General features: G+C 40.7%; 1 protein-coding gene across 2 annotated transcripts in view; it reads left to right on the top strand.

The window, feature by feature from the left end:
• Dnah3 (dynein, axonemal, heavy chain 3) overlaps positions 1 to 15,109 on the top strand; it is a 172,819-nt gene that overhangs the window by 85,271 nt on the left and 72,439 nt on the right. For both annotated transcript variants that reach the window (NM_001427640.1, XM_039101168.2), the window contains 2 exons: positions 480 to 609; positions 8,513 to 8,758. In NM_001427640.1, the coding sequence (NP_001414569.1) occupies positions 480 to 609; positions 8,513 to 8,758 (376 nt within the window). The remainder of the gene's footprint in view (positions 1 to 479; positions 610 to 8,512; positions 8,759 to 15,109) is intronic.

The raw sequence follows: 15,109 nt of genomic DNA, 5'->3' as shown, positions 1-15,109 counted from the left end.
CTTATGGTCTGTCTCTCCTCCTCCTAGCAGGGGCCTGAGTCTGTCTTCTCTAATATTCATCCCAAGCAGATTTGCCACAATGCAACCAGTAAATACCCAATAAATATTTGTTCACTAAATGAATACAGATGCCACTCCACTTACGATGGAAACTCATTGCACATTGAAAATAGTGTAAGTTTAAAAACACAACTTTAGTCTATCTAAAGTACCAAATCCCATGGATTAGCATCACGGTATACTGCAAAAAATTCTCCTCTTGCCCTGCTGGCTACGTGACAGTTGGGGAGCCACTACTCACTGTTGTAGCCCTGCATCCTGAGAGAGTATCACATGACTAACCCAGGAAAGGATCAAAACCCCAAAATGTAAATTTTGAAACAGCAGTTAAGAGTAGCCAGCAATTGCACCGGCATCTCCAGCCTCTGAGGTGGGTCAAGCTCTTTGTCTCCACAGTCTCATGAAGCTCTCTCCTTCAGGTTGAGGACATGTTCACATGGCTTGTGCAGCCCTGTCTGGACTTTAATCGGCTCCATAGCAAATTTGTGGTGCAAACTTCTCCCATCCATCTTGCCTTCTCAATGATGCGGCTGTACTCCTCCCTGCTTGGTAAGTGACCCCGTGTTTCTTAGTCCACAGGGGCTGGCTGTGTCTTGGCTCACGATTTCACTCTCATCCCTCTTTCCTTCCTCTTGAGTTACTGTGGGACCTGATCTCTATCCAGAGCAAGAGTGCTTTGAGTGTTTTGCCGTTTAGATAGTGGAGCTGATGGGAAGAACCTTGCATTTTGTCTCATATTGGTTTGTGATTGTGTAAACTTTACCCCTTCCTTCCTTCTCCCACCTAAAGTTCCTCATCCACACAGAGGAAACAGCTCTTGAGCCTCTCCTCCACACAGAGATTTTGATGACACATTAGAATGTTTCTCTGAAAATCTACTTGGAAAAATAGATATGTTTTTCACTTGTTCAGAAAGTTATGGGGCCTGGGAGATAGCCTACTCAATGCTAACTCAGAAATGCTTGCTACAATAGCATGAAGTTTGATCCCCAGCAATCAGGTATGGTGGTACACACTTGTAATCTCAGCACAAAGAAGATTCAGACAGATGGATTCCTTGGGTCTCACTGGCCAACCAGACTAGAAAAGTTATCACCTTTCAAGCCAATGAGAGACCCTACCTCAAAAAACAAGGTGGATGGCACCTAAGGAACAACATCCAAGGTTAACCTCTAGTCTCCATGCACAAGCACATGCACATACACACATGCACACACAGAAAATTTACATTATAAGTATATAAATTTACAACACACAAATACATTAGAAGAGAACTAATATTAATTTCAAACCAGAAAATTTCTTCAGGAGACAAAGGTTCTGTGATTAACGTACCTCTGAGGTGTAACCACACATCTCTGTAATTGCTTTCACATCCATCAGATATCACTGACATCTACTACAAATGACAAAAGACATGTGCATTTGGAGAACTCTTAATGGATGCCTCTTCTTTTTCAAGATAACAGCTCAAATTCAAACGAACCTCCTTTATAACTTCTGGTACCAAAATGTTGTGGTAAATAATAAAAATCAGCTGTATGGTTTTGCATGTATCCTGGCGGTCTCTCTCTCTCTCTCTCTAGTTCCGCTCCAGTGGCCCATTGGAACTAGCACTAATTTATCTCAGTGGCTCCACGATGCCCCTAAGTACTCTCTTTGACCCAGGCAGTCCACAGGCCATTCCAACGTGGCACCCTGTCAAGCCACCCTGTCCTCACTCACCACTCCATCCCATCTCACATGGCTGACCACTACTCTCTGAGCCCGTCAGCAATCTCTCTACCCATCCAGTTCCTAGGGCCTGTTGTTACCATGCCAGGCATACATATCCCAATTCCATGGTGGGCCCTGCGCGTCCTGCCACCATATACTCTCTTCAACTCAATTAAGTTGCCACATGAAAGAACACACCACACAATATCCTCTGATCCAATTGATGATATAATTTTCCCATCTAGACAGCACAAAATCCTGTACACACCCATCCCTTAAGAATAGTCATAACAACCTGTAACTATGCGTTCACAGAGAAGAATCTTAACATCTGCCACCATGTTCTCTCAGCACCTTGTTCCTTGCTCCAACCTCCTCTCTCCTCTTCTCCCTCCCTTCTAAAACCTCTGTTCCCACCTCCCTTCCTTCTCATCCAATGACAGGCCTTCTTTTATCTTGTCTGCCTTCGCCTGCATAATGACATCAACCTGCACCAAAACATGTTTTTATAGCTTATCTTCCCCCAAAACATTGTATAAACTAAAAATGTGACACAGTTAACAGTGAAGTGGGGACTTTCTAAGTATTGCTTTATTTTCATAAATTAAACTCTGGGTACTCAGGAGATAGCTCATTGGATAAAGTGTATGCTGTGTAAGTCTAAAGATCTGGGTTCAAATCCCCAGAAACCACATAAAGCCAGGCATATAACACATGTCGGTAAATCCAGTGCTCTTGCACCAACATGAGAGGCAGAGACAGTAGAATCCACAGATGCCTGTGGGCTTGATAGACTAACATACACAGGGGTGAGCAACAAGAGCCCCATCTCAAGGTCATAAGGTGAGGACTGAGCTTCTCCTCCATCTCCACATGTTCCCTCCCAATGGCACATGTACTCCTGTACTGACACATGAACATGACATACATCATATATAGATATCACACATAGACTCTCTTTAGAAACACCAATTGTATTTGGTGTCGTATATTTGCATTTCCTTTGCAAATGCTACATCTTTCCTCCAGTTCTGTCTACTGTCCTTATATAGTTTCCCCCAAGTGAGGAAGCACTTGCATGAGAACTAGGCTCATTGCCTCCAGCTCCACATGGCCTCATCCTCTGTCTTCCCACACGTGCCACTGTGAAACCTCCCGAAACTCCCTACTAAAAACTAGAGCCTGAGCTGGAATGTGCTTGTAGCTCACTCCAAAGCCGTACCTTTCCGTTCTGCAGAGTGCGAGCATGTGGTCACTGTGCCGATCAAGGCCTCAAGATAAAGAACTGTGAATGCTGCTTTACTTTGAAATAGTTTTATATTTCCAGACTCGCAAGAAGGGCATGGGGGGAGGGCATTCTCCTAGCTTCAGACTTTAACTTCATGTTAACACTGACCAAGAGATCATTGTCAGAATAAGCAAGGGCACCAGTGCCATGTTGCCAAACATGTTGACACCACACTGCATTTCATTGCTGGGTTCCCTCCAGTTTACTCTAATCTGTGACATTTTCTGTCTTTTCTTTTTTCTTTTTTTTTTTTTGACAGTTTTGCCTCTTGATACTAGCTAGTTAATTTCTCTTAATTTAATTGAGGTTCTCTACTTTGAGTTAAGGACATGAAAAATGTGATCTGCACACACACATACACACACGTGTTTATAGTATGTGTTATATATGTATATATGTTAGTATGTGTTAATAGTATACACATTATAAATAATAGTATGTGTATATATACATATATCTGTATGTATAAACATATGTATATATGTGTATGTATATAATTAATAGGGTGTGTGTATATAAATATACACATGTCTGTGTGTGTGACACACACACAGAGACACACACCCTATTACTTAGAATTGACTAGAGCTGACTTTGAATTTGTGATCCTCCTGCCTCTTCAGTGCTGGAATTATAGACATACAGCTCCACTCTGTACCTCCCAACAATATTGGAAAAGAACAAAGCCAAAAAATGTACTCATCCTAATTTTAATGCTTATTATAAAGCTGTTGTCATCCAAACAGAATTGTACTAACACAAACATGGCCAGCAGAGAAAGAAAAAGCACAGAAACAAAGCCTCCTATAAATGGCTAAATTATTTTGACTCATATGTGTTAAGACCATCGATGGGGAAGAACAATGTTGTCAATACAAAGTACCAGGTAAACTAGATAGTCACTGCCAAAGAATAAAGTGGGCTAGACTGATGAGATGGCTTTCGTGGTTAAGAGTGTTTGCTGTTCTTGTGGAGGACCCAAGTTCAGGGTCCAGCACCCAAGTCAAGTGTCTCACAACTGCTTATAATTCCAGCTCCAGAGAATCCAAAGCCCTCTTCTGGCCTTGCTGGACACCTGCACTCCTATGCATATACCCACACTCATACACAAACATACAAATCATTTAAAAATAAATCTTAAAAAAATTGACGCCAGAAGCAGCGGTACATGCCCTCAACCTTAGCACTCAGAGGGAGAGGTAAGCAGATCTCTGCAAGTTCAAAGCCAGCGTGGTCTACATAGTGAGTTCTAAGACAGCCAGAGCTATATAGGAAGTTGGATCATTACCTAATATTAAAAAAAAATTCTTTTATTTATTGATAGATTTATTTTTACACTTGATTTTATTCCCCTCCCAGTCCGCCCTCTGACTGTTCCACATCCCATACATCCCTGCCCCCACAGTGTCTCCACGAGGATGTCCCCACCCCTCCCACCCCACCAGGCCTGAAAACTCCTAGGGCTTCCTGTCTCTTGAGGGTTAGGTGCATCATCTCTGACTGAACCCAGACCCGGGAGTCCTCTGCTGTATATGTGTTGGGGGCCTCATCTCAGCTGGTGTATGCTGCCTGGTTGGTGGATCTCCTAACCTCCTTCCTCCTGAGGTCGCCTGTTTCCATTCTTTCTGCTGGCCCTCAGGACTTCAGTCCTTTTTTCCCCCCACCAGTACCAGATCATGTTCCCCGCTCCTCCCACCCATATCCCCCTTTCCTCTCCTGTCCCTCCTTCCTTCCCCCCTTGTGGTTGTTTTCTTCTCCCTCCCAAGTGGGACTAGGACTAGGCATCCTCACTTGGGCCCTTCAGCTTGTTGACCTTTTTGAGTTCTGTGGACTGTATCTTGGGTATTCTGTACTTTTTCTTTTCTTTCTTTCTTTCTTTCTTTTTTTTCTTTCTTTCTTTTTTTTCTTTTTTTGGATAATATCCACTTATTAGTGAGAACATACTACGCATGTCCTTTTGGGTCTGAGTTACCTCACTCAGGATGATATTTTCTAGTTCCATCCATTTGCCTGCAAAACTCACGATGTCCTCATTCTTAATAGCTGAGTGGTATTCCTTTGTATAAATGAACCACATTTTCTGTATCCATCTTCTGTCCTGGGACATAAGGTTGTTTCCAGCTTCTGGCTATCACAAATAAGGCTGCTATGAACATAGTGGAACGCAAGCCCCTGTGGCATGGTAGGGCATCTGTTGGGTATATTTCCAAGAGTGATATTTCTGGGTCTTTAGATAGGTCTATTTCCAATTTTCTGAGGAACCTCCAAATTAATTTTGGGTGGTTGTACCAGTTTGCAATCCCACCGGCAATGGAGGAGTGTTCTCTTTCTCCACATCCTCACCAACATGTGTTGTCACCTGAGGTTTTGATTTTAGCTATTATGACTGGTGTAAGGTGGAATCCCAGGGTCATTTTGATTTGCATTTCTCTGATCACTAAGGACTTTGAACATTTCTTTAGATGCTTCTCAGCCATTCAAGATTCCTCTATTGTGAATTCTTGTTTAAGTTCTATACCTCATTTTTTTTTTTGATTGAGTTGTTTGGATTTGGGTTTTGGTTTTTTTTTTTTTCTTTTTGGTTTTTATTTGTTTGTTTGCTTGCTTTTGTTTTTGTTTTCTGGGGTTTTTTTTTGTGGTTAGCTTCTTGAATTCTTTATGTATTTTGGATATTAGCCTTCTCCTGGATGTGGGGTGGGGTTAGTGAAGATTTTTTTCCCCAATATGTAGGTTGCCGATTTGTCTTACTATGTCCTTTGCCTTACAGAAACTTTTCAGTTTCATGAGGTCCCATTTGTCGATTCTTGATCTTAGAGCATGAACCATTGGAGTTTCGTTTAGGAAATTCCCCCCATGCCAATAAGTTCAAGGCTCTTTCCCATTTTCTCTTCTATTAGATTCAGTGTATCTAGTTTTATGTTGAGGTCCTTGATCTACTTGGATTTGAGCTCTGTGCATGGTGACAAATACAGGTCTATTTTCATTTTTCTACATACAGACATCCAGTTAGACCAGCACCATTTATTGAAGATGCTCTCTTTTTTCCATTGTATATTTTTGGCTTCTTTGTTAAAGAATCAAGTGTGCATTTTTATTTCTGGGTCTTTAATTCTATTCATTGATCAACCTGTCTGTTTCTGTACCAATACCATGCAGTTTTTATCACTATCGCTCTGTAGTAGAGCTTGAGGTCAGGGATGGTGATTCCCCCAGCCGTTCTTTTATTATTAAGAATTGGTTTTGCTATTCTGGTTTTTTTTTTTTTTTTTTTTGCCTTTCCAGATGAATTTGAGAATTGCTCTTTCCATGTCTTTGAAGAATTGTGTTGGGATTTTGATGGGGATTGTATTGAATCTGTAAATTGCCTTTGGTTGGATGGCCATTTTTATTATGTTAATTCTGACAATCCATGAGCATGGTATATCTCTCCATTTTCTGATTCCTTCTTTGATTTCTTTCCTGAGAGACTTGAAGTTCTTATTATACAGATCTTTTACTTGTTTGGTTAGAGTTACCCCAAGATATTTTATATTATCTGTGGCTATTGTGAAGGGAGTTGTTTCCCTAATTTCTTTCTCAGGCTGTTTATCATTTGTATAAAGGAGGGCTACTGATTTATTTGAATTAATTTTATATCCGGCCACTTTGCTGAAGTTGTTTATCAGCTGGAGAAGTTCTCTGGTAGAATGTATAGTCACTTATTTATACTATCATATCGTCTGCATATAGTAATACCTTTAATTCTTCTTTGCCAATTTGTATCTCCTTGATCTCTTTTTGTCATCCTATTGTTTTAGCTAGCACGTCAAGTACTATATTGAATAGATACGGTTAGAGTGGGGAAAAAATATTGACTCAAAATGGATGAAAGATCTAAACAGAAACAAAAAACTACTACAAATTTTTAAGAGAAAAAAAAAACTTAACTTTTAACTTGGCAATGAATTCTTGGATGTAGCATCAAAGACATGGGCCAAACCTAAAAAGAATAGACACACTATTCATTAAATTTTATGTATGTCATTAAATTTTAAAATCTGTCTACACCGAAAGGTATTACTAACAGTAAAAGGTCAACCCACCCAGAACCAAAGATGTTGGCAAATTTTGTGACCGATAAAGAAGATCAGGTGCCAAGCATGGAGATACAGCCTTCGATCCCAGCACTTTGATGCAAAGGCAGTTCGATTTTGTGAGTTCAAGGCCAGCCTGACCTACCTATGGAGTTTTAGACCAACTGTGGATATATGATAAAACCCTGACTCAAACTTAAAAGAAATCATAAAAGAATTAGCATCAAAGACTGGAGAGATGGCTCAGTCATGTCAGACATACAAGAAGACTCGAGTTTTCAATCTTTGGAAATGATGTGAAAAATCGGGGTGTAGTAGCATAAGCCTGTAGCCCTAGCACTGAAGGGGTAGAGATACTGATCTGAAGGATTTACTGAGTGGCCATCCCAGCCTCATCAGCAGCCCCAGACTAATAAGAGACTTTGTTTCAAAAAAAAAAAAATAGGTAACACCTGCGGAAGGACAACCGTGGCTGGCCTCAGTCAAGCATGTGAATATGTGTGCACAAACATCAGCACTCAAAGCCACATTAACACACACATACACATACAAAGAATTACATTACAGTATATAGAAAGAAGCATTACTAAAAACCACAACCATTCATTTGGCACAAAAATACAAACAATACAAACATGGGTAAAGGTCTTGAATGAACATTTCTCCAAGAAGGTACACATGGCAGGAATGAAAAAGGCTAATCACTGGGAACATGTAAATCGATCCACAATGATGATTATATCTTTTCACACAATAAATGAATAACAAGGGTCTGAGAGGATGCAGAAGTTGGAACCGTTGTGGACTTACAGACCATCGATGTGAAAATAGAATAAGCAGTTTAGTGGTTTCTTTGGAAAGGGAGCCATAGACTTCCCGTATGTGATCAATATCCTGGTTTCTATGTATATACTCAAAGTAACTGAGCACAGGGACTTGAACAAATACTTATATATCCGTGATACACTTCCAGTTTGTTTCCTAACCCAAACATCCACCAATAGATGAGGGTGGAGAGAAGGATCAACAGTTAGAAGCACTTGTTGCTCTTGCAGAGGACCTGGGTTCAGTTTCCAGCATCCACATTGCAGCTCACAACCATCTATATCTTCAGATACTCAGAATCCAACTCTGACCCCACCTGTACCCTCAGACATTTAACCCACATGAACCTGTATACAGACATGTATACCCATAAGAGCCTGTAGTTGCTGTGTGTGTGAAGACCTGCATGTGATTAAAGGGTCTAGTGTATGGAGTGGATTCTCAGCCATATGAGTCACCTTCCCAGGTCCTTCCTAGGCAGACCCAGCATTTGTCTCTTCCATGCTGAGCGCTTTTCTCAACCCAAGCTTCACTTTTCTTTCACTTTCAGATGAACTCTGGGCCATCCAGGAGGAGGAAATGGAGATATATGAAGGTCTGTCAAGCCAGCAGATCTTCCTCTGGCTGCAAGGCCTGTTTCTTTTCTCCTTGGTGTGGACTGTGGCAGGTACCATCAATGCCGAGAGCAGAAAGAAATTTGATGTGTTTTTCCGCAACCTGATCATGGGCATGGATGATCATAACCCAAGGCCCAAGAGTGTGAAACTCACCAAAAACAACATCTTTCCAGAAAGAGGTACTTATGCCCTGTTATGTCAGTTTAAATCATGTGCCCCAAACACAACCCAATGTGTGGGACGTGTAAACTCTTATCAAAAACTAAGCTCTCCAGAACTGACCCTCTCACCTCCATGTAAGACATAAGTAACCAAAAATAAGGTCTTTGGGGACATTTAATTACTTTTGAAATATAAAAAAAAAGATAGTTCATTTTGGGAGATGTTATTTTATTTTTGAAAAAACTTTTCATCATTTCACCACCCAGTAAAAATAAGAAATATCGCCACTATTATCCTTCTTGATGGTTTCTGGTCTTGTTCTGTATGTTCACATGTTTCATGTTTGGTGACTATGACATTAATACTTTTTTTTAACTTTGTCATTATGTCATAGGTTGAAGTATTTCCAGTTTTGCTATATTATCTTTGAACTAAACAACTATTGTTTGATGTGATTGTTTAATAAAAAAGTGGTGGCTGCTTAAGATTAACTGATTCAGGATTAGAAAGATGGCTCTGTGGCCAAAGTGCTGTGCTAGAGTGGGGGCCTGGCTTTGGATCTCTAGCACCCCTAAAAACGCTGGATGTGGTGACATGGCTTATAACCCCAGAACTGAGGGAGACAGCCAGGTAGATCCAGTCTAGATAGACAGCAAATTCCAATTCAGTTGAGAGATCCTGTCTCAAAAAAATTATATGGGGAGGGACTGAGCAAGACACCTGACATTGATCTCTGACCTCCACATGCACACACACACAACTGAGAAAAAATACATACATACATACATACATACATACATACATACATACATACATACACTTATTGAAAGATTTATCAGCATTGTGATTTAATAATTTTGAATCTTCTTTTCCATATGTGGCTTTGACTTACCATACTATTACCCTTTAATTTTTTATCATACCTTTGTCATTTCCCCATATAGATCCTATACATTTTTAAATTTATAACTATTTCTTTTTGATACAGTGTGAATGGTATTGTGCTTTGGATTTTAAGTTCTACCTGATCATTTCTAATAGGCAGGAAAGAAGCTGATTCTATACCTGAAAACCTTGATGTATTACTAATAAGTTCTGAGAGATTTTCTTTGGAGTCTCTTCCACGTCATCCTTTTATGTCATAAGGCTTCATTTCTTCCTCCCTAATTTTATCTCCTTATTTCATTCCATTCAAGACTTCCTAGTATGACTTTGAACAGAAGTGGTAAAAGGGCATCTTAGAATCCTAGAAGGAGAAAAACGCCAACCTAGGAGGAAGATATTAGTCCTTGCTCTTAAGTAAGATGGCATCTATGCTTGTTTTGAGCATATTCCTCCTATTCCTAATGTGCTGAGGTGTCTTATCATGAGTGGGTGTCTCAGTTCTTCTGCTGCCATGATGAAACACCATGACCAAACCCTTGGGGATGAAAGGGTTTATTTGGTTTACATATCCTTAATCACAATCCATTGAGGGAAGGCAAGGTAGGAACTCAAGCAGGGCAGGAGCTGATGCAGAGGCCATGGAGGAATACTGCTTACTAGTCTGTTTCTTATGGCTCATTCAGCCTGTTCTTTTATACAACCCAGAACCACCTGCCCAGGATGACACTACCCACAATGAGCTGTCCCCATCAACTACTAAATAGGAAAATGTGCTACAGTCTGACCTTATGGAGGCATTTTTTCAAGTAGCCTCTCTTCTCTCTGATGACCATAGTTTGTGTCAAGTTAACATAAAACTAGTCAGCACAATTGATTTTTGACAACTTGACACATAAAGACATCACTGTTAAGCCATAGCCTTTCCTTTCTTGTTCTTCCCCCAAGATCACACATTAATATCAACATTATAATATAAAGCATTTTACCAACTTAAAAAGTCCCAGAGCCTTACAAAGTCAAACACCTTAAAAGTTCAGTATCTTTAAAAATTCAAACTCTTTTAAAATACAAAGTCTCAATAAAACTCTAAAATCTTTTAAAAAGTCCAAAGTCAAAAAAAAAATATCCTATTTCACGAGGGCACAGTCAATCCAAGCCAAGCAAAGCCAAATTCCAACTGTAAATAACTCAATGCCCAGTGGCTGGGCTTCACGCCAGATTTTCCGGGCTCCTCTGAAGTGGTTGGGTCACTTCTCTGCCTCCACTCTGTGCAGCACACAGTCTTCTAGGCTTGGGCCAGCTCTACTCATGGCTGCTGCTACTCTTGGAAGTTGTTCCATAGTACTGGCGTTTTCAAAATACTGGGGTCTTTTACAACTGGGCTGTACTTTTACCAATAGCCTCTTCTAGACCCTCTTCATGGTACGGAGCTTCAAATACTCTCTAATAACCCCTTTATGCCAAAAATGAATATCACCTAAAAGACTCTTACACACAACCAAGTTAGGCTGCTAACACAAGTTACAACCTAGGCAACCTCTAGACTACATTGACCCTGAACAAACACTTCCCAGATTTTACATCAATGATGTTGGGCTCTTATCACCACTGATTTCTCAGTTCCAGTTAACCAACATCAATTGTTCTGACAAAGCAGAGGTTTTCCTTCAGTGGTGCTGGTCTCTTGCCACAGCTGATTCTTCAGCCTCAGCTGACCAAACACCACAGGTTCTCTATTCAAGATATAAATGGCCCTGAGATAGATTTTAAAGTTTCCCAGCTGGGCCTCCATCATTTGCCTTTCTATCTGCACTGTCTTCTAAGCTCCTACAGAACTCCTCACTGAGTGCTCAATAGTCAATGGATTTTCTAGCCCAAAGTTCCAAATTCCTCCCACAATCCTCCCGAAAACAAATTGGTCAGGTCTGTAAAAGCAATACTCCACTCTCCGGGTACCAATTTCTGTGTCCATTACTTTCCTCCTGCTATGATGAAACATAATGACCAAAAGCAATTTAAAGAAGGAAGAGTTTGTTCCAGTCAAACTTCCATGTAAAACAGTTCATTGTGAAAAGCATGTAGGGCAGGAAGTCAGGCAGGGCAGGAACCTAAAGGCAGAGGCTGATGCAGAGGCCATGGAGGAGTGCTGCTTACTAGCTTGCTCCTCATGGCTTGCTCAGCCGGCTTTCCTATAAAACCCAGGACCACTTGCTCCCACCTAGGAGCAAAGGAGGCTAAGGCCTCCCTTATCATCCACAGGCCTACAGCCCAGTCTTATGGAGGCATTTTCTGAATTGGTGTTCTTTCCTCTCAGGTGATTCTAGTTTCTGTCAAGGTGACATAAAAACTAACTAGCATAGTTGATGTTGAATTTTATCAAATATCAAAGAAAACGTGGTTTTTCTTCTTTTCATGTTAATAACAGATTTTAGGAAATTTCCAAATGATGAGCCAGCTTTACATACCTGTAGTCAATCCCATTTCATTAATTTGCTAACATTTTGTTGAGGTATTGCATTTGTATGTGGATGGAAAACAGTTATATTTTGTAAAATCTCTGGTTTGGGCATTTGAATAACACTGACCTCATAGAAATGATGGACATTTGGCAGCGTTCCTAGTTTTCTAGTGTCCTAAAATGTACTTACATGGTTGATTTTTAGCTATTTGTCTCTTTCCAATACATAAAATCATTGCTAAAATCTCCTCCATGAATTGCTTTCACCGCATCTCACAAGTATAGAGCTGAATTTTAATTTGCATTTAGGTCATAATATTTTAAAATTTCTCTTGGTAGCCTTTTCCTCATATGTATGTGGTGTGTGTGTGTGTGTGTGTGTGTGTTGCGGTAAATATTATCAAATAAATCTAATATCCCACACTAGTGCTGGCACCATAGAGCCACATGGCATCTGTGGGGTATTTTCATGTAAGCAGTGGTCGGTTCCAGTGTGACACCACGCCATTCCCAGATACTCTCTGACCAAGGCAGCCTCTCTGCTCCATTGCTAGCTGCCCCCTCCCAACTGTCTCTTTGCCTGCTGGAACGCTCTGGTCCCAGCAACCCGGTAAAATCAGGACTCTAGAGGCCCCAGCAGCAGCTGGTCCCCCACCCTCACCCTCTCAGGTCTCTGTGGCCCACTCTATTCCCAGGGGCTTCTTGCCTTGGACTCTGCTCCCATTCCCAGCAACTGCTTCCTGGTCCCAGCTGCTGCTACCCTCTCACAGCTCTCTGCTGCTGCTCTGTTTACATTCCCACCATCTGTCCCCTAATGGTTATAATATTAACTCCCAGCAACCTGTTAAAATCAAAACTACTGATGTTTGTAATTCAGCAATCAGATTTATGTTAAATTCTCAATCCACAATATGTCCACATAATGAACTCACAACCAATTGACAATGCTATAAACTGCCCACCTAGATGAGATAAATTGACCTATAGAAATCCATCCCTTAAAAAATATTCATAACTACCATTTAAGGTCACATGGATCTGGGTCGTCTTTCTCTGCCTCCATCTTGGTTCTGCTCCTCTTTCTCCTCTCTCTCCTTTTACCAAAACTCTGTCTCTGTCTTACTTATTGTCCAGTCTTGGGCCTTGCCCTAGCCTGTGCCAGCCCTCCCCTGCATAAAGACGACAATCCACATGTGTGTTCGTGTGTGTGCATGTCTGTGGGTACATGTGTAGATGGAGACCCACAGATAACATTGGTTGTCTTGTTCAACCCCTCTCCACCTTACTCGTTGAGGCAGAGTCTCTCACTTGAACCCAGAGTTTGACAATATAGCTAGTCTGTCTAGCCAGTTTGATGTAGGAATCCTACTTCCAAGTTCTAAGTGCTGAAATTACAGACAGACTACTGTCTTAGTTAGGGTTTTATTCCTGTGAAGAGACACCATGACCATGGCAACTCTTATAAAGGAAAACACTTAATTGAGGCTGGCTTATAGTTTCAGAGGTTCAGCCTATTATCATCATAGCAGCAAACCTGGCACCATTCAGGAAGACATGGTGCTAGAAAAGGAACTGAGAGTTCTACACTGATGGATTGTATATGCTTGGCCCAGGTCGTGGCACTATTAGAAGGTGTGGTCTTGTTGCAGTGGGTATGTCACTGTGGATGTGGGCTTTAAGACTCTCCTCCTAGCTGCCTGAAAGCCAGTATTCTGCTAGCAGTCTCCAAATGAAGATGTAGAACTCTCAACTCCTCCTGCACCATGCCTACATAGATGCTGCCATGTTCCCACCTTGATGAACTGAACCTCTGAAACCTGGTAAATGTTGTTCCAATTAAATGTTGTCCTTATAAGAGTTGCCTTGGTCATAGTGTCTGTTCACAGTAGTAAAACTCTAAGACATACACTTTGCTCTGCAGGCAGCAGAAGGGGACCATGTGTTCCACTTGGCATAGCTTGAGTATCTATAACCTTAAGCCTGCCTCCACAGTGACATTACTCCAACAAACCATATTTCCTAATAGTGTCATTACTGATGGTCCAAGCACTCAAACTCATTAGACTATGGGGGCCATTCCTATTCAAACCACCACAGCTACCAAGCCCAGCCTGGCATTACATGAGTACTGGTAATCAGAACTCTCATCGTCACCAGGGCTGGTTGGGCAGCAATGCTTTAGCCTCTGAGATTTGAGCCATCTCCTTAGTGCTTGGTACTTTTTGATTTGTGTGTCAAAACCTGGTACTTTTTTGATTCATGCGTTAACCTTGAAGGACTAAGATTTTCTAGCTGTCTTTCTCTTACTGGTTTCTAGTCTATTGTGCTCCAAAAGTATATATTGCATGGTACCTATTATTATTTAAATGTATTAAAACGTTTTATAGTCAGGAATGTGGACTGACTGTCACGGTGGACATCCCATGGGAGTTTAAGAAGAATGCATGGCTGCTGTTCTCAGATAGTGAGCTGTGTCATTTACATCCAGTTGGTGTGCGATGGTGGTGTTCATTTTAACTATTCTCCAACTCATGATAGAGGTCATCAAATTATCCCAATCATAATACTGGATTTGCCTGTTTCTTCTTGACACTCTGTTTTCCCTTGTATGTTTTGTCATTATATTTACATCTGAAATGTGAAAACAGAATGTAATTAAAATTTCTTCTCTTTTTACTTTGGCTGAATTTTATATATGGTGGTAGCTTGCTTTTCATGTGTTCTTTATTTAATGTTCTATTGTAGGTTGTGTTTTGTTTTTGTTTTGACAGACTATGTCTAGACATAGGTCTACTTTTATTTATTTTGCCTGGGATCCGATTCCTCTATTTAGTCAGCAAGGCAAAGTTGTATTCTCTGGCTTCTGTATCTATTATATCATATTTCCTTGTTTTTGTTTTATGTCCATCTGAAGCGGGTTTTTATTTTAATACCAGTCATCCTCAATTTCAATTAGCCTCCAATCCACCTTGAATAATTTCAATCAACCTTTGCATATTTTGCTTCCTGCCACTTTTTTTCTTTA

The sequence above is a fragment of the Rattus norvegicus genome, chromosome 1, assembly GCF_036323735.1.
Source record: "Rattus norvegicus strain BN/NHsdMcwi chromosome 1, GRCr8, whole genome shotgun sequence".
Classification (NCBI taxonomy): domain Eukaryota; kingdom Metazoa; phylum Chordata; class Mammalia; order Rodentia; family Muridae; genus Rattus; species Rattus norvegicus.
This window is presented reverse-complemented; position numbering and strand designations above follow the sequence as displayed.